Genomic DNA, 24,204 nt, shown 5'->3' on the forward strand with positions numbered 1-24,204 from the left:
ACAGTATTTTGACTAAATACATTGAATAAAGGAAAAAAAAAAAAAACTGAACGCCTATATTGAACTTTGGTTAGTAAGCTTGTTTTCACAATGATATGAGTTAGCTGTTCTGTAACCATTTTGCGGGGTCTTACTATTTTGAAGGTAATTGGAATCAGACTTCTTACAGTTTGAGAAGGGCGTTATAGATGTGGAAAGGGGAACTCGAACACGTACTCTATTGTGTTGACTGAAACTGGACATATCAGTATAAACTCATGGGTTTTAATATCTATCTGTCTATCCAAAGACAGAAATTGAAATAGATGAAGCTATCTGTGCCTATCTATAGCCCACCAGGCTCCTCTGTCCATGGGGATTCTCCAGGCAAGAATACTGGAGTGGGTTGCCATGCCCTCCTTCAGGGGATCTTCCCAACCCAGGGATTGAACCTAAGTCTCCTGCATTGCTGGTGGATTCTCTACCATCTGAGCCACCAAGGAAGCATATCTACCTATATCTACAGATATCTCAAATATCTTGTAATGGCAGAGTACAAAGAGGTGCTTGAAAAATGGACAAAAGGACAGAAGAGTCAGCTTAGAGGGAGTTTCACTGACTAAATGTAGGACATTTTTTACATCAAAATAAATAATAGTAACATATTATAATACACTGAATAAAACAAGAGTCTATAGAACATTCTGATATAAATGAATGAATAAATAAATAATTAGGAAAAAATTATTGCTTGTATTAGAATGCCAGCTAAAATCTGTAGAAGGAATGGTGGAGTTACATCCCTTGGCCATCACAATAGTAATAAATGATGTGGGCAAAATAATCAATTGACACTAGTGATTTAATGAGTAACTTTGTATTTACATAGTTCCAAATGGTCTCCTGACAGAATTCTTACTAATTAAAAAAGGCAAAAAAAAAAAAAAAAACACTGCAGTGGAGAAACTTGGTATGCAGTACCTTAACCAAGTGACTGAAGTTAACTTCACCATTGATGGTTAAAATACACATTATGCACCTGCTCCTTTGATGACTGAGAAGGACACAGACTTTCTCTTGTGGTGTTCCTGGTAAAATGCCATAAACAAAAAGCTAGTAATTTGTGATGTTAGATGAGATCTCGACCAGATATTTTAAACTATTTTTTAATTTTTGCTAAAAAGAACATTTTGGGGACAGTTGACAATATTTACATTAAATATTTATAGTGAGAAAAAATATTTTATTAATTAATACCAACTTTATAATTTTGATTATTGTACTTTAGTTATATACGAGCATGTTTTTGTTATTAGGAAATATAAACTGTAGTATTTAGGGGTAAAAGGGTATGATATCTGGTGTTTACTCTAAAATGGAAAACTTGTGTATACAGAGCGAATGATAAAATACATGGTAAAACAAAAAACAATTGGGGAAATTTGGGTGAAGGGTAAACAGGAGTTCTTTGTACTATTCTTCCAACTTTTCTATTGGTTTTGAATTATTTCAAATTTAAAAAGTAAGAAAAAGAAACGTTTAAAAATATTTGTAAGAAGATATAGGAGAATAATTTTGTTCTATAGGAATTTTTGAATTCATGTACAAAGCACAAACCATAATGGGAAAGAATTATCTATTTAAGTAGAGTAAAATGACATATTCATGTACAATAAAGAAATCTATAAATGGAGAAACCAAAACGCAAATGATGAGAAAATATTTGCTATGCCTAAGATTCGTATCCAGAAGATAGTTTTAAAATTACAAATGATCAAATAGAAAAATCAGCAAAGGATATGAATGGACGAGTCACAGAAGAAGATAACAAGCCTGTGAAAAGATGACTAGCTGCACTAGGAATTAGGGAGAAACAAATTAAAATAACAGTGGCATACCATTTCATATTTATTCAAATGATTGTTCAAAATGACACAATTTGGTAATAACTTTTGTTGAAAGGATGTAGGTGAAAGGGGACTTTCTTAATTGGTTTAAAGATTCTGGAGATCTAGTATAGTTGAATGTGTGAACAATTCCACCTTTAGATATGTAGCCTAGATAATCTCCAAAGAAACAGGAGAGGGTTGCTCTCTCCAGCATTGATAACTAGTGAAAAATTGGAAAAAACCTCATAGTCATCAACAGATGACATCAACAGATGGATCAGTGATTTGTGGTATAATCATACAATTCGTTTAAAATGAATGAAACAGCTACATGTGTTAAGATGTAGAAATCTCAAAAACAAAATCTTAGGTGAAAAAAGCAGGTAGCAGAAATTCATAGGGTGAAATTTATAAAGACAGAAAATCCATAATGTATATTTTTAAGGAATAAGAAGAGAGAGAAGAGAGTTACTGCCCTGGGAGAATTGGTGGGCATTTGAAGAGGGTCAAGTAAAGGCGTGATTACATTGCAGTACCACAAAAGCCACCATTAGAACGGGCAGCTAATAACTGGCGAGTGGAGAAGGTGGAGGAACGCTTCCCGGAAATGGCAAAGCCTTCCACACCTCTCTCCCCCACTGAACCAAGCCCTGAAAGACAAGAAGGGGTTACCCAGGTGAGAGATGGCAAGGAAGGGTGTTTCCAGCAGATAGTGAAATTTGCAAAATCTCAAAGGCCAGAGACTGTAGAGTTTGGTTTAGAAACTGTCAGTGATTCCTCGGAGCTGGAGTAGAGGAACGGGGCAAAGAAAGGGATGGAGGGCGTTCGTGGGCACCTACTGACATAGGCTCTGACCAGGCTAAGGAATTGGCCTGCCTCGTGATAGCTAGAAGAATATTGAAGCTGAAGAGTAACAGGTGCACCATGAATTATATAAGAGGATGGCTCTGGAGGCAAGATTAGTTGTTTTGTTTCTGTTTTAAAAGAAAACCAGACAAGAAATAATAGGGTCTCGACTGAGACAGAGGATGTGGTGGCTGAGAGTTACCCGGAGTGTCCAACCAGTAGAGTAGGACTCGGGGAGGGAGTAGCTGTAGGTGTGGGGAGAGGAGCCGCTGGCTTGGGTATCTTGGGTGCCTGATGGAGTGACAGAGGCCACTTTTTGTGCCACCTGACCCCGCCCCTGGCCACCATGACTGCACCAGGAAGGAGCATCTTAAAAAATGTTTCTTTCAAACGGAAAAAAGTACAGAGGAAGAACTGAGGATGATGGTTACCGCTAAATGGATTTTCTTGGTGGTAGTGGTGGTGGGGGGCGGGATGGGAGACGCTTGGGGTTTGTGTGGCTTGGGATTCATCCGGAACGTTTTAATTACAAAGTAAAAGCTGATGTAAATGTAACGTGCACTGGTGTTACATTTCTGTGAGGACACGGGTGTCATTTTATTTTCTGCACTCTTCTGTATGAACTAAATTTAATAACCAAATGGCGAGAAACAGAAATCTGCAAGAAACAGAGGAGCTTCAGTGCAGGAAGGGCTTTGAGCTCTATCAAAGGGTTAAAACAGCAAGCAGCGGGGGCGGGGAATGGTGCGGTAGACAGCCTTTGTGTGTGCACAACGCTTGTGGAGAGAAAAGCCTCCGGGGAGACCGGTACCCGGCTAAGTGGGTGGGGTGGGCGGGGGGAGGCGCCCGCGCGGAGCTTCCGCCTAGCCCCGCCCCGGTCCCGCCCCGGTCCCGCCCCGGTCCCGCCCCGAGCCCCCGGCCCGCGGAAGCCCCTCCTCCTTCCGTGACACTGTCTCCGTCTCTAGGTAACGTGGAGTGGGGGTGAGGGGGGGCTCAAACAAAGCGGCCGAAAGGTGGCCGCTGCCTGCTGACTTCTTTTCTCGGACCCTTGACCCTCGGACGCTCGAAGCCATGGCCCTACCGCTGCTGCCTGGCAACAACTTCAACCGTAATGTGAGTAGAGAGGGCACCCGAGGTCAGAGGTCCCAGCCAAAGTTTGGGGTCCAGGTGTGGCCACTACCTTGGCCTCCTAACGCTGCTTCGCCTTCTGTGGATTGGGCACAGCTTGGGTCAAACTTTGTAGGCTCTTGGACTACCTCCCCTTCCTCTGTCCAGCTGCATCTAGATGCTTTCCCTACATTAGATACAGAAGTAGAGTCCTTATAGATGCTAAGACCCTCGCAGGTAGGGTTGATGATAGTCATCGATGAGCGTTGAAGGTGTGCCAGGGGCTGTGCTTTAAACACCTTACACGGCATTAGATGCTCCCAACAGCCCTTTGTATCAGCTATTTATTTTTATTTTTTAATATAAATTTATTTTAATTTTTAATTCCTATTTTACAGTTGAAGAAACTGAGGCACAGAGCGATGAGTCAGTCACTCACTGGCCAGAGCTACACAGTCTCAGTGGTGAAGCTGGGTTTCCTCCAGGCAACCGATCTCCACAGCCCAGGAACCTAATCACTCTCCTTAATACCCTTTGTCAAAGAGTTTGTTATTAAAGTGAAGAAACCTGGCACTCTCAAGGCTGGTAGGGGGCGGATAAGGGTTCCACTGGCCTATAAAGTTTGATCCTAAACGTTACAGAGAGCAGGAGCCAAACTTGTAGTTCTTTCTTCATTTAGGATTGGGAATGGTTCATTTCAAAACAAGACTGAAAGTACCAAACAACACAACATTAAAAACCCTGAGCACGCAAGAACTTTTGCCAATAAATACCATCTTCTTTAATCCAGAACAGAAAAATGATTCAGGTTTTTGTTTGCACTGGTCCCTACTCTTTACTTGGGTTTTCCAGATGTATCTGTAAGAAGGGAAATTGATGGAACCACTCAAGGTATTTGTGTAAACCTCTGGTAAGTTTAGAAAACAGGCTGCAGATTGAAGCATTCGACTTTATGGATGCTGAACAGTGTCTGTATCCAAGTTGTTGGCCCTGAGGTGCTAGTTTTCTTGTAGCTTCAGGCCAGTGCATTCTTACCCCTGCAGGTTGGCTGGTCAGTTCAGCTTGTTTCTTGACCACGGGTTTGTGCTTTCTCGGCTGATGGATAGAGGCTGGCCTTCCATCCTAATGTTGCCCTTCGGTAAGATTATTGTTGTTTAGTTGTGTCCAACTCTTTGTGACCCCATGGACTGTAGCCTGCCAGGCTCCTCTGTCCTTAGGATTTCCCAGGGAAGAACACTGGAGTGGGTTGCCATTTCCTACTTCAGGGGATCTTTCTGACCCAGGGGTCCCACCCACGTCTCTTGTGTCTCCTGCATTGGCAGGTGGATTCTTTACCACTGAGCCACCTGGGAAGCCCTTGGTAAGATTAAGCCAGTCACAAATTAAGTAAAACCCCTGAAAGGCAGGGCATGAAAAAGGATTCCAGAAATAAAGAAACATGCTGTGTAAAAGTAATTCTAATCAAAGTTGAATGTAGAGCCCACAGCTTTGGACATAGCAACACTTCAGATCCTCAGCTCTCACATACAGTGATTAAGAGTGGGAAGAACAGTGGTTGGATGAGATATTTTAAAATCTGTAAGGCTGTACTGAGTGTACTTTTGCTTTTTTAAAGTTTTTTTTTATTGTGAAGTATAACACATGTACAGAAAAATGCACAATGAATGCTTATAGAATGGATATCAAGAAGGAAAATATTACCAGGACTCCCAAAACATCAACCTTGACTAGAGGTGCCAGATTTAACAAGTAAAAATACATGTCCCAAATAGTGCATGGGATCTACTTATATTAAAAGATTCTCTGTTGTATATCTGAAATTCATATTTAACTGAGCAGCTTGTATTTTACATGGCAACCCTACCTATGACCCTTTCTGGTCATTACACCTTCTCTATTCTCCGAAGGCAACTACTCTTCTGGCTGCTATCACCGTAGTTTGGTTTGGCTTGCTTTTGAAATTTGTGTCAATGGAAATGTCTGGTTTTTATTCTTCTGTGGCTGGCTTTTTTTTTTTAAGCTCAGCATTATGTTTGTGAGATTTGTTCATGTGTCTGTCTGTAGAGATAGTTTGTATGTTTTCACTGCTCTAGAATATTCTACTGTATGGGTGTTGAAAGTGAAAGTGTTAGTCCCTCAGTTGTGTCCAACTCTTTGCAACCCCAAGGACTGTAGCCGGCCAGGCTCCTCTGTCTATGGGATTTCCCAGGCAAGAATACTGAAGTGGGTGGCTATTCCCTTCTCCAGGGGATCTTCCTAACCCAGGAATTGAACCCAGGTCTCCTACATTGCTCCCAAGATTCTTAACCATCTGAGTCACCAGGGAAGCCCTGTATGTATACAGGAAGATACTGTATGGGTATGGCATCATTTATATACAGTTTACTCTTGACAGAGATTAGGTTTGTTTGGGGTTATTAAAAATAGTTTGCTGTGACTGTTGTTCATGTCTCTGAGTACAATTGCCAGATCAAATAGTATTCTTTTTTTAAAAGTCAAGTTCTTTTTTTTATATAATTTTAAAATTTCTCACATGGCATTCTTGGGTTCAGCTTTGATAGATGCTGTCATAGTGCTTCAGTTCAGTTCAGTCACTCAGTCATGTCCAACTCTTTGTGACTCCATGGACTGCAGCACGCCAGGCTTCCCTGTCCATCACCAACTCCTGGAGCCTACTGAAACTCATGTCCATTGAGTCGGTGATGCCATCCAACCATCTCATCCTCTGTCATCCCCTTCTCCTCCTGCCTTCAATGTTTCCCAGCATCAGGGTCTTTTCAAAAGAGTCAGTTCTTTGCATCAGGTGGCCGAAGTATTGGAGTTTCAGCTTCAGCATCAGCCCTTCCAGTGAATATTCAGGACTGATTTCCTTTAGGATGGACTGGTCATAGTGCTTATATAAATTTAAATTCCCACCAGCATTTTATTTTCCTGTTGGATCACAACAAAGTGTGGAAAATTCTTTAAGAGATGGGAATACCAGACCACCTTACCTGCCTCCTGAGATACCTGTGTGTAGGTCAAGAAGCAACAATCAGAACCAGACATGGAACAACAAACTGGTTCCAAATTGGGAAAGGAGTATGTCAAGGCTGTGTATTGTCACCCTGCTTATTTAATATATATGCAGAACACATCATGTGAAATGCTGGGCTGGACGAAGCACAAGCTGGAATCAAGATTGCTGGGAGAGATATCAATAACGTCAGCTACGTAGATGACACCACCATTATGGCAGAAAGCGAAGAATGAAAAAGCCTCTTGATGAAAGTGAAAGAAGAGAGTGAAAAAGCTGGCTTAAAACTCAACATTCAGAAAACTAAGATCATGGCATCTGGTCCCATCACTTCACGGCAAATAGGAAAACAATGGAAACAGTGACAGATTTATTTTCTTGGACTCCAAAATCACTGCAGATGGTGACTGCAGCCATGAAATTAAAAGACACTTGCTCCTCAGAAGAAAAGCTATGACCAACCTAGACAGCGTATTAAAAAGCAGAGGCATTCCTTTGCCAACAAAGGTCCATCTAGTCAAAGCTATGGTTTTTCCAATAGTCATGTTTGGATGTGAGAGTTGAACCATAAAGACAGCTGAGCACCGAAGAATTGATGCTTTTGAACTGTGGTGCTGGAGAAGACTCTTCAGAGTTCCTTGGACTGCAAGGAGATCAAACCAGTCAATCTTAAAGGAAATCAATCCTGAATATTCATTGGAAGGACTGATGTTGAAGCCAAAGCTCCAATACTTTGGCCACCTGATGCAAAGATCTGACTCATTTGAAAAGACCCTGATGCTGGGAAGGATTGAAAGCAGGAGGAGAAGGGGACGACCGACAGAGGATGAGATGGTTGGATGGCATCACTGACTCAATGGACATGAGTTTGAGCAAGCTCTGGGAGTTGGTGATGGACAGGGAAGTCTGGTGTGCTGCAGTGCATGGGGTCGCAAAGAGTCGGACACAGCTGAGCTACTGGACTGAACCATATTCTAACACTCAATTCTGTTAGTCTTTTGAATTTAATTATTATTTATTTGTTTTTAAGGTAATTTTATTTATTTATTGGCTGTGCTGGGTCTTCATTTTTTTGTTGCACATGGGCTTTTCTGTAGTTGCAGTGAGTTGAGGCTATTCTTCAGTTGTAGCACACAGGCTTCTCATTGCGGTGGCTTCTCTTGTTGCGGAGCACGGGCTCTAGCATGCATGGGCTTAGGTGGTTGCAGCTCCCAGGCTCTGGAGCATGGGCTTAGTTGCCAGGCGGTATGTGGGATCTTCCTGGACCAGGGGTGGAATCGCTGGATGGGTAAGGCAGATTCTTACCCATCAGGGAAGCCCTGAATTTTAGTTATTTTGATCAGTGGGTGTAGTGCAGCTCTCTAATTTTAATCTGTGGTTCTCCAATTCCTAGTGAAATTGAGCACATTTCACACATTTTTTGGTCCTTTGGATAGTTTCTTTCATGTGGTGCCTATTTGTCTTTTGTCTAATTTCTATTGGGCTGCTTGTCTTTTTCTTAGTGATCTGTAGGAGTTCTGTATAGATTTTGGATATGACTCCTTTGTATGTGTTGTAAATATCTTTCAGTCTGTGGTTGGCCTTTTTACTCTCTTAATGGTGTTTTTGATGAAGAATTTGTCCTCAATCAAATTAGTACTTTTTGTTTCCTATTTGAGAAATAGCTCCTTACATGAAGTTCATGATGATATTTGCCTGTGTTATCTTCTGGAAATCTGATTGTTTTTACCTTTCACATTTCGATCTATAATCTAACGTAACACATTTGTAGGTGTGTGTGTGAAAAGAGGTAGGGGTCAGGTTGTATTTTTCTGCATGTAGCTATTCAGTTAACCCAGACCATTTGTTAAAGAACAAAATTATGAGTAAATTTTAAAGAGCTTATTGACTTTACTCAGTGATTCATGAATCAGGCAGATGGAAAGGAGCTCTAAAGAGCTATACAAGGCAAGAGATTTTGGGAAGTTTTACTAGGCAAAAAATTGGATTGGTTATTGTAAGGTTACTTTCCTTATAGGGAATGGCAGGGGTTTATCAGGCAGATTACCTAACTAATGCTGATCAGGAGATTCATGGTTGACTGGTTTAAGATTCTATTTCTAGGAGAGCTGAAACTGTAACAACATTAAATTTCAGTTTGGTGACATGGGGCTTAGCGTAAGCAACTCCATTTGGGTCCTGTTGTCTTTAACACATTTTTGGAAATGGCCAACTTTTTTCCAGTTCTCTGTAGAGCTACATTTCTCATAAATCAAGTATCCAAAATATGTGTGGGTCTGCTTTTAGACTTGTGAATGTATTTTTAAAAAGTATTTATTTACTTTATGCTTTAGACCAATAGGAGTGTGTGTGTGTGTGAACTAGGGAGTGATAATATACTTACTGGATGTCTTAGGCTGTCCTTCTACAAATCAGTATTTATATATTGAGTATCCTAGTATGTGCCCAAAGCAGGTGGCTACACTGAAAAATTGTTACACTAGCCTTGGGACTAAATGTGCTATGTGTTGCCAAAAAATTAATATTTTTTAAAACTTGCACTTAGATAAAAGGTTGAATGCTGTCTGGCACAGATTGGTCACAGAGTCCTAAAGCCAATTCTGGCCTTTTTATCCCTGCCTCCTTCCTGCCTGTTACAGAGCTCTGCTTGCTGAATTAAATTATTGAGAGAAAAACCTTGGCCTCCTGGAGATAGCATAATTATTGGCTGTTTGGGTTTAAAATTATAACACAAGCTAACTAACTTTCACTGCTTTTTCTTAGAAATTGAAAAAAGAACGTACTCCCCATCTTAATTAGTTGCTGGCCTGGAGAATCCCAGGGATGGGGGAGCCTGGTTGGCTTCCGTCTATGGGGTCGCAGAGTCAGACACGACTGAAGCGATTTAGCAGCAGCAGCAGTCAATCATGAGCAATAGATTGATTTCTGTCCACAGCCAGGTGATGTGCAACCTCTCCTTTCATCTCTGAAGGACAAGAAGTATTGTTCTTTCTAAGATACAGGCATTTGTATCACTGATGATGTTCACATTATTTTAAAGTGAATTAATTAATTAAACCTAGGGGAAAGATCACAATTTCTGACACAAAATATCCTTTTTTTTTTTCTCCCAAGAATTTACATGCTGGATTTGTATTAAGCTAAGAGAATCTCAGGCATATTGTCAAAAATGATAGGCTATTCAAGTTAAAAGGCACAGTTTCAGTCAGAGCTGAAAATCCCTTCTTCTGCATTTTGGACAGATGGTTGTGTAGCTGATCCTGAATGCCTCTAATGAATAATGAGGAGCACACTTTCTGTTTTTCATGAAGATACCCCACCACCATCTTAGGAGAGTTTGTTATAAATAGTCCATCCTCTATAAATGTTGTAAACAGTTCATCCTCTAATTTATAATGAAGCAACTGTTTCCTTAATAAGAAAAAGGAATTATTTGAATTTACGACAGTAAAATAAAACAAATTTAGAATTTGTCTCTCTTGTAGAAATACCTTGAATATTCTTATCCAGACTAATGCACAGAGAAGGCAACGGCACCCCACTCCAGTACTCTTGCCTGGAAAATCCCATGGACGGAGGAGCCTGGTAGGCTGCAGTCCATGGGATCACTAAGAGTCGGGCACGACTGAGTGATTTCACTTTCACTTTTCACTTTCATGCATTGGAGAAGGAAATGGCAACCCATTCCAGTATTCTTGCCTGAAGAATCCCAGGGACAGAGGAGCCTAGTGGGCTGCTGTCTATGGGGTTGCACAGAGTCGGACACGACTGCAGCGACTTAGCAGCAGCAGTAGCAGCAGCAGACTAATGCAAGCCTCCATATTAACATAGGAAAAATCATTCTCTGGGAAATTGACCAGCAATTTAAATGATAAACAGCTGAGAGAGAAAAACTATGAGTAATACATAGTACACATATTGATTTCATCATGTGGTGTTAGCTAAGTTAATTTAAATTTATCTCAGTGACAAAATCATAAAACAATCACTTTAGTCACAAGGTAGAGGGTTTTCCAGCCTAAAATTCTGCCTACAGATTCCTGACTATGTTCTTAGTGGTCAATTCCATGGCCTTAAAATAACCTGCATCAGGTCCAAACCTCTTAACTTGGCACCGCAGGCCATTAGAGTTTGTCACTCATTTTGTGAGATCAGTGTAATGAATTATGACCAGGACTTAGAGAAAAAAGAAAAAGAAAAAAAAATAGCGTAGAATAGAATTTTAAAAAATCAGTTTATTATGCTTGGGAAGAGTAAGTATTATTTCATGAACCTTTGTGTCACATGTGTATAAGTGAACTAGCTTGCACTAAAATCTATTTGTTATTGTGGCTGCAGTCAGCATTTGGAAACCACTCTCATTAGAGCCATCTTCACCAATTTCTTGCCTCTGACTTAAATTCTTATCTTCAACATCCTTCAAGGCCAAATCTAGTCTCTCACCATTCAGGAAGTCTCAGCTGATCCTAGTCAGTCTTTCTTAGTGTTTTTCTTTTGTTTGTTTGTTTTTGATGAAGGTGAAACTCACATAATATAAAATGAGCCATTAACCATTTCAAAATGTACAATTCAGTGGCATTACATCCACAGTGTTTTGTGACTGTCATCTCTATCTAACTAGTTCCAAGACATTTTCATCCCCTCACAATCTTTTACCCCAGGAGAACCTTTGAAATGATTTTCAGGTCTTGGGGGAACTCCTGCATAAAAATGATTTCTATAGCCCATGGTATGTTAGCAAGATCCATGAGTTGTAGATATAGTGATCCAATAATAATTGTCTCTTTTGAGTAAAGAATAATGGTTTTCTGTGGATTTGTTGATTTTGGCCAAGTAATTCACCTACTCTGTGTGATTTTCTTTTCTCACAAAGGATCTCAACTCGAATGGGAGTGCCCTAGGGGAAACATCAGGGCTTTTTTTTTTTTTTTTCTTACTGTAAAATTTCCTACTTGATTTTCTCCCCTTTTTTCCTTACCCAAGTAGACCTAAAAATCTTCTCACAGTTTCTACTATAGAGGGTTGCTAGTAAGGTATGAAATATGGTATGAGCAAGAATAGTTTTCTCCCTCATTTAAAACTAAAAAAAGGACTTTTAGCCAGGTTTTCTTGAGAAACAAACAGGTAGTTAAGCTTAGCTTACCTTTCTTTTCTTTTCATACTTTTAAAAAATTCATAAAGCAGCATGATACATTTCTGGTAAATAACTATTTTAATCCAAGATGGGCTTTACTTTTTCAAAAAAGTAAGCTTAGTGGTTTAATTTAAATAAAGGTTGTAAGTTCACTTTACTTAATGCTGTTTATAACATGAAAATGTAGACAGTGTTAAATAAGCAAAACTCCTAAAATCATACTGACAAAGCAATATGAATAAAAATATAGCCTGAGACATAATTTTATGTGAGACCTAAAAACTGTGTTTTTTTTAATGGCTGATATGATCAGGCTCAGATATTAACAGTTATACAATCATTATAATCTTGATCTCCTTGTAGACCTTTATATACATAAGAAAATAGTTTTTTAAAAAACCAAAAGAATGAAAATTAGATCTTCAGGGTGAAACCTAGGCTTGTATTTTGTCATATAGACATGAAATTCTGAGTCAAATTTGAGATGAGTACATACACATTTCGTTTTCAACTGAGATGGGGTTTCTCACCTTTCTCTTGATACTTGTTAAGAAAGGAAAGCTTTGCTTATATTTGTGAGAAGTTAAAAACTGCAGCACAGTGCTCACTACTTTTGTATGAATGGCAGGACACTTGATTTTCATATAAATTTGGAACTGGTCATATATGTGTGTTTAATTTTATAAGAAATTGCTGAACTATCTTCCAAAGTGGCTGTACCATTTTGGATTCCCACCAGCAATGAATGAGAGTTCCTGTTATTCCAAATTCTTGAGAGCATTTGGCATTGGCAGTGTTTTGGATTCTAGCCAATCTCATAGGTGTGTAGTTCTTTTTTTTTAACATCATAAATTCATTTTATTTATTTTACAAAACTTTATTTATTTTTTAAATATAAATTCATTTATTTTAATTGGAGGCTAATTACAATATTTTATTGGTTTTGCCATACGTTGACATGAATCCAGCATGGGTGTACATGTGTTCCCCATCCTGAACCCCCTCCCACCTCCCTCCCCATCCCATCCCTCTGGGTCATCCCTGTGCACCAGCCCCAAGCATCCTGTATCATGCATTGAACCTGGACTGGTGATTCATTTCACATATGATAATATACATGTTTCAATGCCATTCTCCCAAATCATCCCACCCTCGCCCTCTCCCACAGAGTCCAAAAGACTGTTCTATACATCTGTGTCTCTTTTGCTGTCTTGCATACAGGGTTATCGTTACCATCTTCCTAAATTCAATATATATGCGTTATTATACTGTATTGGTGTTTTTCTTTCCGGCTTGCTTCACTCGTATAATAGGCTCCAGTTTTATCCACATCATTAGAACTGATTTAAATGTATTCTTTTTAATGGCTGAGTAATACTCCATTGTGTATATGTACAACAGCTTTCTTATCCATTCGTCTGCTGATGGACATCTAGGTTGCTTCCATGTCCTGGCTATTATAAACAGTGCTGCGATGAACATTGGAGTACACGTATCTCTTTCAATTCTCGTTTCCTTGGTGTGTATGCCCAGCAGTGGGATTGCTGGGTCGTATGGCAGTTCTATTTCCAGTTTTTTAAGGAATCTCCACACTGTTCTCCATAGTGGCTGTACTAGTTAGCATTCCCACCAACAGTGTAAGAGGGTTCCCTTTTCTCCACACCCTCTCCAGAATTTATTGTTTGTAGACTTTTGGATAGCAGCCATTCTGACTGGCGTGAAATGGTACCGCATTGTGGTTTTGATTTGCATTTCTCTGATAATGAGTGATGTTGAGTATATTTTCATGTGTTTGTTAGCCATCTGTATGTCTTCTTTGGAGAAATGTCTGTTTAGTTCTTTGGCCTATTTTTTGATTGGGTCGTTTATTTTTCTGGAAATGAGCTGCATGAGCTGCTTGTATATTTTTGAGATTAATTTTTTGTCAGTTGCTTCGTTTGCTATTATTTTCTCCCATTCTGAAGGCTGTCTTTTCACCTTGCTTATAGTTTCCTTTGTTGTGCAGAAGCTTTTAATTTTAATTGGGTACCATTTGTTTATTTTTGCTTTTATTTCCAATATTCTGGGAGGTGGGTCATAGAGGATCCTGCTGTGATTATGTCGGAGAGTGTTTTGCCTATGTTCTCCTCTAGGAGTTTTATAGTTTCTGGTCTTACATTTAGATCTTTAATCCAAGATCTAAAATCTAAAATCTAAACTTTTGAGTTTATTTTTGTGTATGGTGTTAGAAAGTGTTCTAGTTTCATTCTTTTACAAGTGGTTGACCAGTTTTCCCAGCACCACTTGTTAAAGAGATTGTCTTTTCTCCATTGTATATTCTTGCCTCCTTTGTCAAAGATAAGGTGTCCATAGGTGTGTGGATTTATCTCTGGGCTTTCTATTTTGTTCCATTGATCTATACTTCTGTCTCTGTGCCAGTACCATACTGTCTTGATGACTGTGGCTTTGTAGTAGAGCCTGAAGTCAGGCAGGTTGATTCCTCCAGTTCCATTCTTCTTTCTCAAGATTACTTTGGCTATTCGAGGTTTTTTGTATTTCCATACAAATTGTGAAATTATTTGTTCTAGCTCTGTGAAAAATACTGTTGGTAGCTTGATAGGGATTGCATTGAATCTATAGATTGCTTTGGGTAGTATACTCATTTTCAGTACATTGACTCTTCCGATCCATGAACACGGTATATTTCTCCATCTGTTAGTGTCCTCTTTGATTTCTTTCACCAGTATTTTATAGGTTTCAATTGCACTCATCTAACATGCTAGTAAAGTAATGCTCAAAATTCTCCAAGCCAGGCTTCAGCAATATGTGAACCATGAACTTCCTGATGTTCAAGCTGGTTTTAGAAAAGGCAGAGGAACCAGAGATCAAATTGCCAACATCCGCTGGATCATGGAAAAAGCAAGACAGTTCCAGGAAAACATCTATTTCTACTTTATTGACTATGCCAAAGCCTTTGACTGTGTGGATCACAATAAACTGTGGAAAATTCTGAAAGAGATGGGAATACCAGACCACCTGATCTGCCTCTTGAGAAACCTATATGCAGGTCAGGAAGCAACAGTTAGAACTGGACATGGAACAACAGACTGGTTCCAAATAGGAAAAGGAGTACATCAAGGCTGTATATTGTCACCCTGTTTATTGAACTTATATGCAGAGTACATCATGAGAAACGCTGGACTGGAAGAAACACAAGCTGGAATCAAGATTGCCGGGAGAAATATCAATAACCTCAGATATGCAGATGACACCACCCTTATGGCAGAAAGTGAAGAGGAACTAAAAAGCCTCTTGATGAAAGTGAAAGTGGAGAGTGAAAAAGTTGGCTTAAAGCTGAACATTCAGAAAACGAAGATCATGGCATCCGGTCCCACCACTTCATGGGAAATAGATGGGGAAACAGTGGAAACAGTGTCAGACTTTATTTTTCTGGGCTCCAAAATCCCTGCAGATGGTGACTGCAGCCATGAAATTAAAAGACGCTTACTCCTTTGAAGGAAAGTTATGACCAACCTAGATAGCATATTCAAAAGCAGAGACATTACTTTGCCAACAAAGGTCCGGCTAGTCAAAGCTATGGTTTTTCCTGTGGTCATGTATGGATGTGAGTGTTGGACTGTGAAGAAGTCTGAGCGCCGAAGAATTGATGCTTTTGAACTGTGGTGTTGGAGAAGACTCTTGAGAGTCCCTTGGACTGCAAGGAGATCCAACCAGTCCATTCTGAAGATCAGCCCTGGGATTTCTTTGGAGGGAATGATGCTAAAGCTGAAACTCTAGTACTTTGGCCACCTCATGCGAAGAGTTGACTCATTGGAAAAGACTCTGATGCTGGGAGCGATTGAGGGCAGGAGGAGAAGGGGACGACAGAGGATGAGATTTCTGGATGGCATCACTGACTCGATGGACGTGAGTCTGAGTGAACTCTGGGAGTTGGTGATGGACAGGGAGGCCCGGCATGCTGCGATTCATGGGGTCGCAAAGAGTCAGACACGACTGAGCGACTGATCTGATCTGATCTGATATATAGGTATTTTGTTTCTTTAGGTAGATGTATTCCTAAGTATTTTATTCTTTTCATTGCAATGGTGAATGGGATTGTTTCCTTAATTTCTCTTTCTGTTTTCTCATTGTTAGTGTATAGGAATGCAAGGGATTTCTGTGTGTTGATTTTATATCCTGCAACTTTACTATATTCATTGATTAGCTCTAGTAATTTTCTGGTGGAGTCTTTAGGGTTTTCTATGTAGAGGATCATGTCATCTGCAAACAGGGAGAATTTTACTTCTTTTCCAATCTGGATTCCTTTTATTTCTTTTTCTTTTCTGATTGCTGTGGCCAAAACTTCCAAAACTATGTTCAATAGTAGTGGTGAGAGTGGGCACCCTTGTCTTGTTCCTGCCTTTAGGGGAAATGCTTTCAATTTTCACCATTGAGGATAATGTTTGCTGTGGGTGTCAAATATAGCTTTTATTATGTTGAGGTATGTTCCTTCTATGCCTGCTTTCTGGAGAGTTTTTATCATAAATGGATGTTGAATTTTGTCAAAGGCTTTCTCTGCATCTATCGAGATAATCATATGGTTTTTATTTTTCAATTTGTTAATGTGGTGTATTATATTGATTGATTTGCAGATATTGAAGAATCCTTGCATCCCTGGGATAAAGCCCACTTGGTCATGATGTATGATCTTTTTAATGTGTTGTTGGATTCTGTTTGCTAGAATTTTGTTATGGATTTTTGCATCTATGTTCATCAGTGATATTGGCCTGTAGTTTTCTTTTTTTTGTGGCATCTTTGTCTGGTTTTGGTATTACGGTGATGGTGGCCTCATAGAATAAATTTGGAAGTTTACCTTCCTCTGCAATTTTCTGGAAGAGTTTGAGTAGGATAGGTGTTAGCTCTTCTCTAAATTTTTGGTAGAATTCAGCTGTGAAGCCGTCTGGTCCTGGGCTTTTGTTTGTTGGAAGATTTCTGATTACAGTTTCAATTTCTGTGCTTGTGATGGGTCTGTTAAGATTTTCTATTTCTTCCTGGTTCAGTTTTGGAAAGTTGTACTTTTCTAAGAATTTTTCCATTTCTTCCAAGTTGTCCATTTTATTGGCATATAATTGCTGATAGTAGTCTCTTATGAGCCTTTGTATTTCTGTGTTGTCTGTTGTGATCTCTCCATTTTCATTTCTAATTTTACTGATTTGATTTTTCTCCCTATGTTTCTTGATGAGTCTGGCTAATGGTTTGTCAATTGTATTTATCTTTCAAAGAACCAGCTTTTGACTTTGTTGATTTTTGCTATTAGCTCTTTTGTTTCTTTTGCATTTATTTCTGCCCTAATTTTTAAGATTTCTTTCCTTCTACTAACCCTGGGGTTCTTCATTTCTTCCTTTTCTAGTTGCTTTAGGTGTAGAGTTAGGTTATTTATTTGACTTTTTCTTGTTTCTTGAGGTATGCCTGTATTGCTATGAACCTTCCCCTTAGCACTGCTTTTAAAGTGTCCCACAGGTTTTGGGTTGTTGTGTTTTCATTTTCATTCATTTCTATGCATATTTTGATTTCTTTTTTGATTTCTTCTGTGATTTGTTGGTTATTCAGCAGCGTGTTGTTCAGCCTCCATATGTTGGAATTTTTAATAGTTTTTCTCCTGTAATTGAGATCTAATCTTACTGCATTGTGGTCAGAAAAGATGCTTGGAATGATTTCAATTTTTTTGAATTTACCAAGGCTAGGTTTATTGCCCAGGATGTAATCTATCCTGGAGAAGGTTCCATGTGCACTTGAGAAAAAGGTGAAATTCATTGTTTTGGGGTGAAATGTCCTATAGATATCAAATAGGTCTAAATGGTTTATTGTATCATTTAAAGTTTGTATTTCCTTGTTAATTTTCTGTTTAGTTGATCTATCCATAGGTGTGAGTGGGGTATTAACATCTCCCACTATTACTGTGTTATTGTTAATTTCCCCTTTCATACTTGTTAGCATTTGTCTTACATATTGTGGTGCTCCTATGTTGGGTGCATATATATTTATAATTGTTATATCTTTTTCGTGGATTGATCCTTTGATCATTATGTAGTGTCCTTTGTCTCTTTTCACAGCCTTTGTTTTAAAGTTTATTTTATCTGATATGAGTATTGCTACTCCTGCTTTCTTTTGGTCTCTATTTGCGTGGAATATCTTTTTCCAGCCCTTCACTTTCAGTCTGTATGTGTCCCTTGTTTTGAGGTGGGTCTCTTGTAGACAGCATATATAGGGGTCTTGTTTTTGTAGCCATTCAACCAGTCTTTGTCTTTTGGTTGGGGCATTCAACCCATTTACATTTAAGGTAATTACTGATAAGTATGATCCTGTTGCCATTTACTTTATTGTCTTGGGTTCAAGTTTATACACCCTTTCTGTGTTTCCTGTCTAGAGAAGATCCTTTAGCATTTATTGAAGAGCTGGTTAGGTGGTGCTGAATTCTCTCAGCTTTTGTTTGTCTGTAAAGCTTTTGATTTCTCCTTCATATTTGAATGAGATCCTTGCTGGGTCAGTAATCTGGGCTGTAGTTTATTTTCTTTCGTCACTTTAAGTATGTCCTGCCATTCCCTCCTGGCCTGAAGAGTTTCTATTGAAAGATCAGCTGTTATCCTTATGGGAATCCCCTTGTGTGTTATTTCTTGTTTTTCCCTTGCTGCTTTTAATATTTGTTCTTTGTGTTTGATCTTTGTTAATTTGATTAATATGTGTCTTGGGGTGTTTCACCTTGGGTTTATCCTGTTTGGGACTCTCTGGGTTTCTTGGACTTGGGTGGCTATTTCCTTCCCATTTTAGGGAAGTTTTCAACTATTATCTCCTCAAGTATTTTCTCATGGCCTTTCTTTTTGTCTTCTTCTTCTGGGACTCCTATGATTTGAATGTTGGGATATTTAACATTGTCCCAGAGGTCTCTGAGATTGTCCTCATTTCTTTTAATTCATTTTCTTTTTTCCTCTCTGATTCATTTATTTCTACCATTCTATCTTCTACCTCACTTATCCTATCTTCTGCCTCTGTTATTCTACTGTTGGTTCCCTCCAGAGTGGTTTTGATCTCATTTATTGCATTATTCATTATATATTGACTCTTTTTTATTTCTTCTAGGTCCTTGTTAAACCTTTCTTGCATCTTCTCGATCCTTGTCTCCAGCCTATTTATCTGTAACTCCATCTTTTTTCAAGATTTTGGATCATTTTCACTATCATTATTTGGAATTCTTTATCAGGTCGATTCCCTATCTCTTCCTCTTTTGTTTGGTTTGGTGGGCATTTATCCTGTTCCTTTACCTGCTGGGTATTTCTCTGTCTCGTCATCTTGTTTATATTGCTGTGTTTTGGGTGGCCTTTCTGTATTCTGGCAGTTTGTGGAGTTCTCTTTATTGTGGAGTTTCCTCACTGTGGGTAGGGTTGGGTGGGTGGCTTGTCAAGGTTTCCTGGTTAGGGAAGCTTGTGTTGGTGTTCTGGTGGGTGGAGCTGGATTTCTTCTCTCTGGAGTGCAATGAAGTGTCTAGTAATGAGTTATGAGATGTCAGTGGGTTTGGTGTGACTTTGAGCAGCCTGTATATTGAAGCTCAGGGCTATGTTCCTGTGTTCCTGGAGAATTTGCGTGGTATGTCTTGCTCTGGAATTTTTTGGCCCTTGGGTGGTGCTTGGTTTCAGTGTAGGTATGGAGGCATTTGATGAGCTCCTATCAATTAATGTTCCCTGGAGTCAGGAGTTCTCAGGTGTTCTTAGGATTTGGACTTAAGCCTCCTGCTTCTGGTTTTCATTCTTCTTCTTACAGTAGCCTCAAGACCTCTCTACCTGTCACTTCCAGGGTGGTTCCCTCTGTTTTAGCTTCTTCTGTTTGCTGGTCTCTTCAGTGTCTAATTTCCGCCCTGACACAAGGGGGCGGTGGTGGACACTTTTTTAGGCTCACTTGTTCAGTCATGCTGTGGGGAGGGAGGAACCCTGCAAACAAATAACACTGGTGTCTGTGGGGAGTGCTCGCAGTGTCTTGACCATACTGGTTTTGTCCTTGCTCATGGTGTGTGTGCTTTCCCTGTCTACACTGCTTAGGCTCTAGGTTGCTCTGCCGGGAACAGTCTGAGGCCAGCCCTGGGTTGTATGCACGTCCCAGGTCTAAGCTGCTCAGGTTCAAGTACTCAGGTACTCCACAAAAGCGCAGACTCAGTTGGGCCTGTGTTTTGTGTCCTTCCCATGTTGGAGCAGCTCAGCTAACCAGGTGCTTGGCGGGCGCAGTTGCTACGACTTACCGCCTCCCCATCCCTGCCGCTCAGTTTTCTGGGTGTACAACTGGCACACCTTCTCAGGCGGATGTCGACCATCCAGAATCCCAAGAAGTCTTTGTTGGCAACGAAGCCTGCTTGCAGTTTGGTATAGGATGCCTCTCTGGGGCTGCGATTGCCCCCTTCCAGCTCTGGCTGCCCGCGCCTGCTTGTCTCCAGTGGGGGATGGGCCAGTCTGCAGCCAGCTAGCTCTGCTCAGTCCTTTGTTCTGTGAGCAGGCCTGGAGGTGTCTAGGGTTAGGGCTTTTTGCTGTATAGCTATCCCACAGTCTGGTTTGCTATCTCAAGTTAGTTCCCTCAGATTGCCCTTGGGGCATTCAGGCCCTGTCCTTACTCTAAGCAATGCAGCCTGCGCCTCCCTGCCCAGTTCCTGCTTGCTAGTGGTGGATGCAGGTGTCTGTGCTGCTTCTCCCCTGGGAGTTACCGTTGGGCATGTAATCTGTGGTTTTTAATTATTTATTTATTTTTCCTCCCAGTTTTGATGCCCTCTGAGGTCCAAGGCTCTCCACAGACTCACCAGTGAGAGTGTTTCCTGGTGTTTCGAAACTTCTCTCTTTTTTAAGACTCCCTTTCCAGGACAGATCTCTGTCCCTACCTCTTTTGTCTCTATTTTAATCTTTTATATTTTTTCCTACCTTTTTTCGAAGACAATGGGCTGCTTTTCTGGGTGCCTAATGTCCTCTGCCAGCATTCAGAAGTTGTTTTGTGGAATTTACTCAGCGTTCAAATGTTCTTTTGATGAATTTGTGGGGGAGAAAGTGGTCTCCCCATCCTATTCCTCTGGCATCTTAGGACCGCCACCCTCAGGTGTGTAGTTCTTGATTTAAACTTTTATTTCCTCAGTGGCTTAAGAATGATGTTGAATGTCTTTTTGTGTCCTTATTTGCCATCCATATATACACTTTGGTGAAATGTCTGTTCATGTTTTTTGCCCATCTTTCATTGGGTCGTTTCCTTACTGTTGAGTTTTGAGAGTTCCTTATATATTCTAGATACAAGTCGATTGTTGGATCAGTTCAGTTCAGTCGCTCAGTCATGTCCAACTCTTTGCGACCCCATGAATTGTAGCACGCCAGGCCTCCCTGTACATCACCAACTCCCGGAGTTCACTCAGACTCATGTCCATCGAGTCAGTGATGCCATCCAGCCATCTCATCCTCTGTCATCCCCTTCTCCTCCTGCCCTCAATCCCTCCCAGAATCAGAGTCTTTTCCAATGAGTCAACTCTTTTCATGAGGTGGCCAAAGTACTGGAGTTTCAGCTTTAGCATCAGTCCTTCCAAAGAAATCCCAGGGCTGATCTCCTTCAGAATGGATTGGTTGGATCTCCTTGCAGTCCAAGGGACTCTCAAGAGTCTTCTCCAACACCACAGTTCAAAAGCATCAATTCTTTGGTGCTCAGCTTTCTTCACAGTCCAACTCTCACATCCACACATGACCACTGGAAAAACCATAGCCTTGACTAGATGGACCTTTGTTGGCAAAGTAAGGTCTCTGCTTTTGAATATGCCATCTAGGTTGGTCATAACCTTCCTTCCAAGGAGTAAGCGTCTTTTAATTTCATGGCTGCAATCACCATCTGCAGTGATTTTGGAGCCTAAAAAAATAAAGTCTGACACTGTTTCCACTGTTTCCCCATCTATTTCCCATGAAGTGATGGGACCAGATGCCATGATCTTCATTTTCTGAATGTTGAGCTTTAAGCCAACTTTTTCACTCTCCTCTTTCACTTTCATCAAGAGGCTTTTTAGTTCCTCTTCACCTTCTGCCATAAGGGTGATGTCATCTGCATATCTGAGGTTATTGATATTTCTCCCGGCAATCTTGATTCCAGCTTGTGCTTCTTCCAGCCCAGCGTTTCTCATGATGTACCCTACATATAAGTTCAATAAGCAGGGTGACTAGATACAGCCTTGACATACTCCTTTTCCTATTTGGAACCAGTCTGTTGTTCCATGTCCAGTTCTAACTGTTGCTTCCTGATCTGCATACAGGTTTCTCAAGAGGCAGGTCAGGTGGTCTGGTATTCCCATCTCTTTCAGAATTTTCCACAGTTTATTGTGATCCACACAGTCAAAGGCTTTGGCATAGTCAATAAAACAGAAAGAGATGTTTTTCTGGAACTCTTGCTTTTTCCATGATCCAGCGGATGTTGGCAATTTGATCTCTGGTTCCTCTGCCTTTTCTAAAACCAGACTGAACATCTGGAAGTTCATGGTTCACGTATTGCTGAAGCCTGGCTTGGAGAATTTTGAGCATTACTTTACTAGCGTGTGAGATGAGTGCAATTGTGTGGTAGTTTGAGCATTCTTTGGCATTGCCTTTCTTTGGGATTGGAATGAAAACTGACCTTTTCCAGTCCTGTGGCCACTGCTGAGTTTTCCAAATTTGCTGGTATATTGAGTGCAGCACTTTCACAGCATCATCTTTCAGGATATGAAATAGCTCAACTGGAATTCCATCACCTCCACTAGCTTTGTTCGTAGTGATGCTTTCTAAGGCCCACTTGACTTCACATTCCAGGATGTTTGGCTCTAGGTCAGTGATCACACCATCGTGATTATCCGGGTCATGAAGATCTTTTTTGTACAGTTCTTCTGTGTATTCTTGCCACCTCTTCTTAATATCTTCTGCTTCTGTTAGGTCCATACCATTTCTGTCCTTTATCGAGCCCATCTTTGCATGAAATGTTCCTTTGGTCTCTCTAATTTTCTTGAAGAGATCTCTAGTCTTTCCCATTCTGTTGTTTTCCTCTATTTCTTTGCATTGATTGCTGAGCAAGGAGAGATAAGAAAGCCTTCCTCAGCGATCAATCCAAAGAAATAGAGTAAAACAACAGAATGGGAAGGACTAGAGATCTCTTCAAGAAAATTAGAGATACCGAGGGAACATTTCATACAAAGATTGTTGGATATGGGGTTTACAAATATTTTCTTCCAGTCTGTGGCTTGAATTTTCATTCTCTTAAAACAAGGCTAGAAAATATGTATACATTTTTAAAGATAAAATACCACATGAATCCACACTGATATTTGAAATGCTAATTAAGGATTACAGAAATTTTGTTTAACTTCTTTGATTCTTTACTTACATCGAAAATCTTGACTCATAAAGACATTACCATAATTACTTGCTTTTGTGCATGCATATGTGTCTGCTTGGTTGTTTCTGACTCTGCGACCCCATGGACTGTAGCCCACCAGGCTCCTCTGTCCATGGAGTTTTCCAGGCAAGAATACTGGAGTGGCTTGCCATTTCCTACTTCAGGGGATCTTCCTGACCCAGGGATTGAACCCACATCTCCTATATCTCCTGCATTGCAGGCAGATTCTTTACCACTGAGCTACCTGGGAAGCCCAATTATTTGCTTTATCTGACCATAAATAAGAGGCTTCCCTGGTGGCTCAGACAGTAAGGAATCTGCCCACAATTCAGGAGACCCAGCATCATTAGTCATTCAGTTCAGTTCAGTTCAGTCACTCAGTCGTGTCCGACTCTTTGTGACCCCATGAATCACAGCACGCCAGGCCTCCTTGTCCATCACCAACTCTCGGAGTTCACCCAAACTCATGTGTATCGAGTCGGTGATGCCATCCAGCCATCTCATCCTCTGTCGTCTGCCAGGGTCCAGCCCCGGTGGATCCAGGGAATTCGAAGCAGGGACCAGGAAACAATAGATCAATTAAGTGTTAATTAAAGATATGAAGAGTGGTTAAATAAGGATAGCTCAGCAAAGAAATTCAGTGGAGAAAAGAGGCTGAATAACTTGGTTTACATGGAAAGCCAATAAAATTCCAAGACAAGGAATTTGCGTCACCTACGTAGGCCGCAGGCGTCCTCCCATTCTCCCAAAGGAGAGGAGACACTAAGGCCTCCCCGGTCAGATCTTAGAAGCCCAGGCATAATTAGTAGGCTTGACGAGCCTCCATGTTCCAG

At 40.4% G+C, this 24,204-nt stretch overlaps 1 protein-coding gene across 4 annotated transcripts in view; it reads left to right on the forward strand.

Moving 5' to 3' along the window:
• The first annotated feature begins 3,679 nt into the window (after nucleotides 1-3,679).
• The window catches only part of EFHC2 (EF-hand domain containing 2), a 241,029-nt gene continuing 220,504 nt past the window's right edge, over nucleotides 3,680-24,204 (forward strand). For all 4 annotated transcript variants that reach the window (XM_070366045.1, XM_070366046.1, XM_070366047.1 and 1 more), the window contains exon 1: nucleotides 3,680-3,827. In XM_070366045.1, coding sequence (XP_070222146.1) covers nucleotides 3,786-3,827 — 42 coding nt within the window. In that variant the 5' untranslated portion in view covers nucleotides 3,680-3,785. The remainder of the gene's footprint in view (nucleotides 3,828-24,204) is intronic.

The sequence above is a fragment of the Bos mutus genome, chromosome X (genome assembly GCF_027580195.1).
Source record: "Bos mutus isolate GX-2022 chromosome X, NWIPB_WYAK_1.1, whole genome shotgun sequence".
Lineage (NCBI taxonomy): Eukaryota > Metazoa > Chordata > Mammalia > Artiodactyla > Bovidae > Bos > Bos mutus.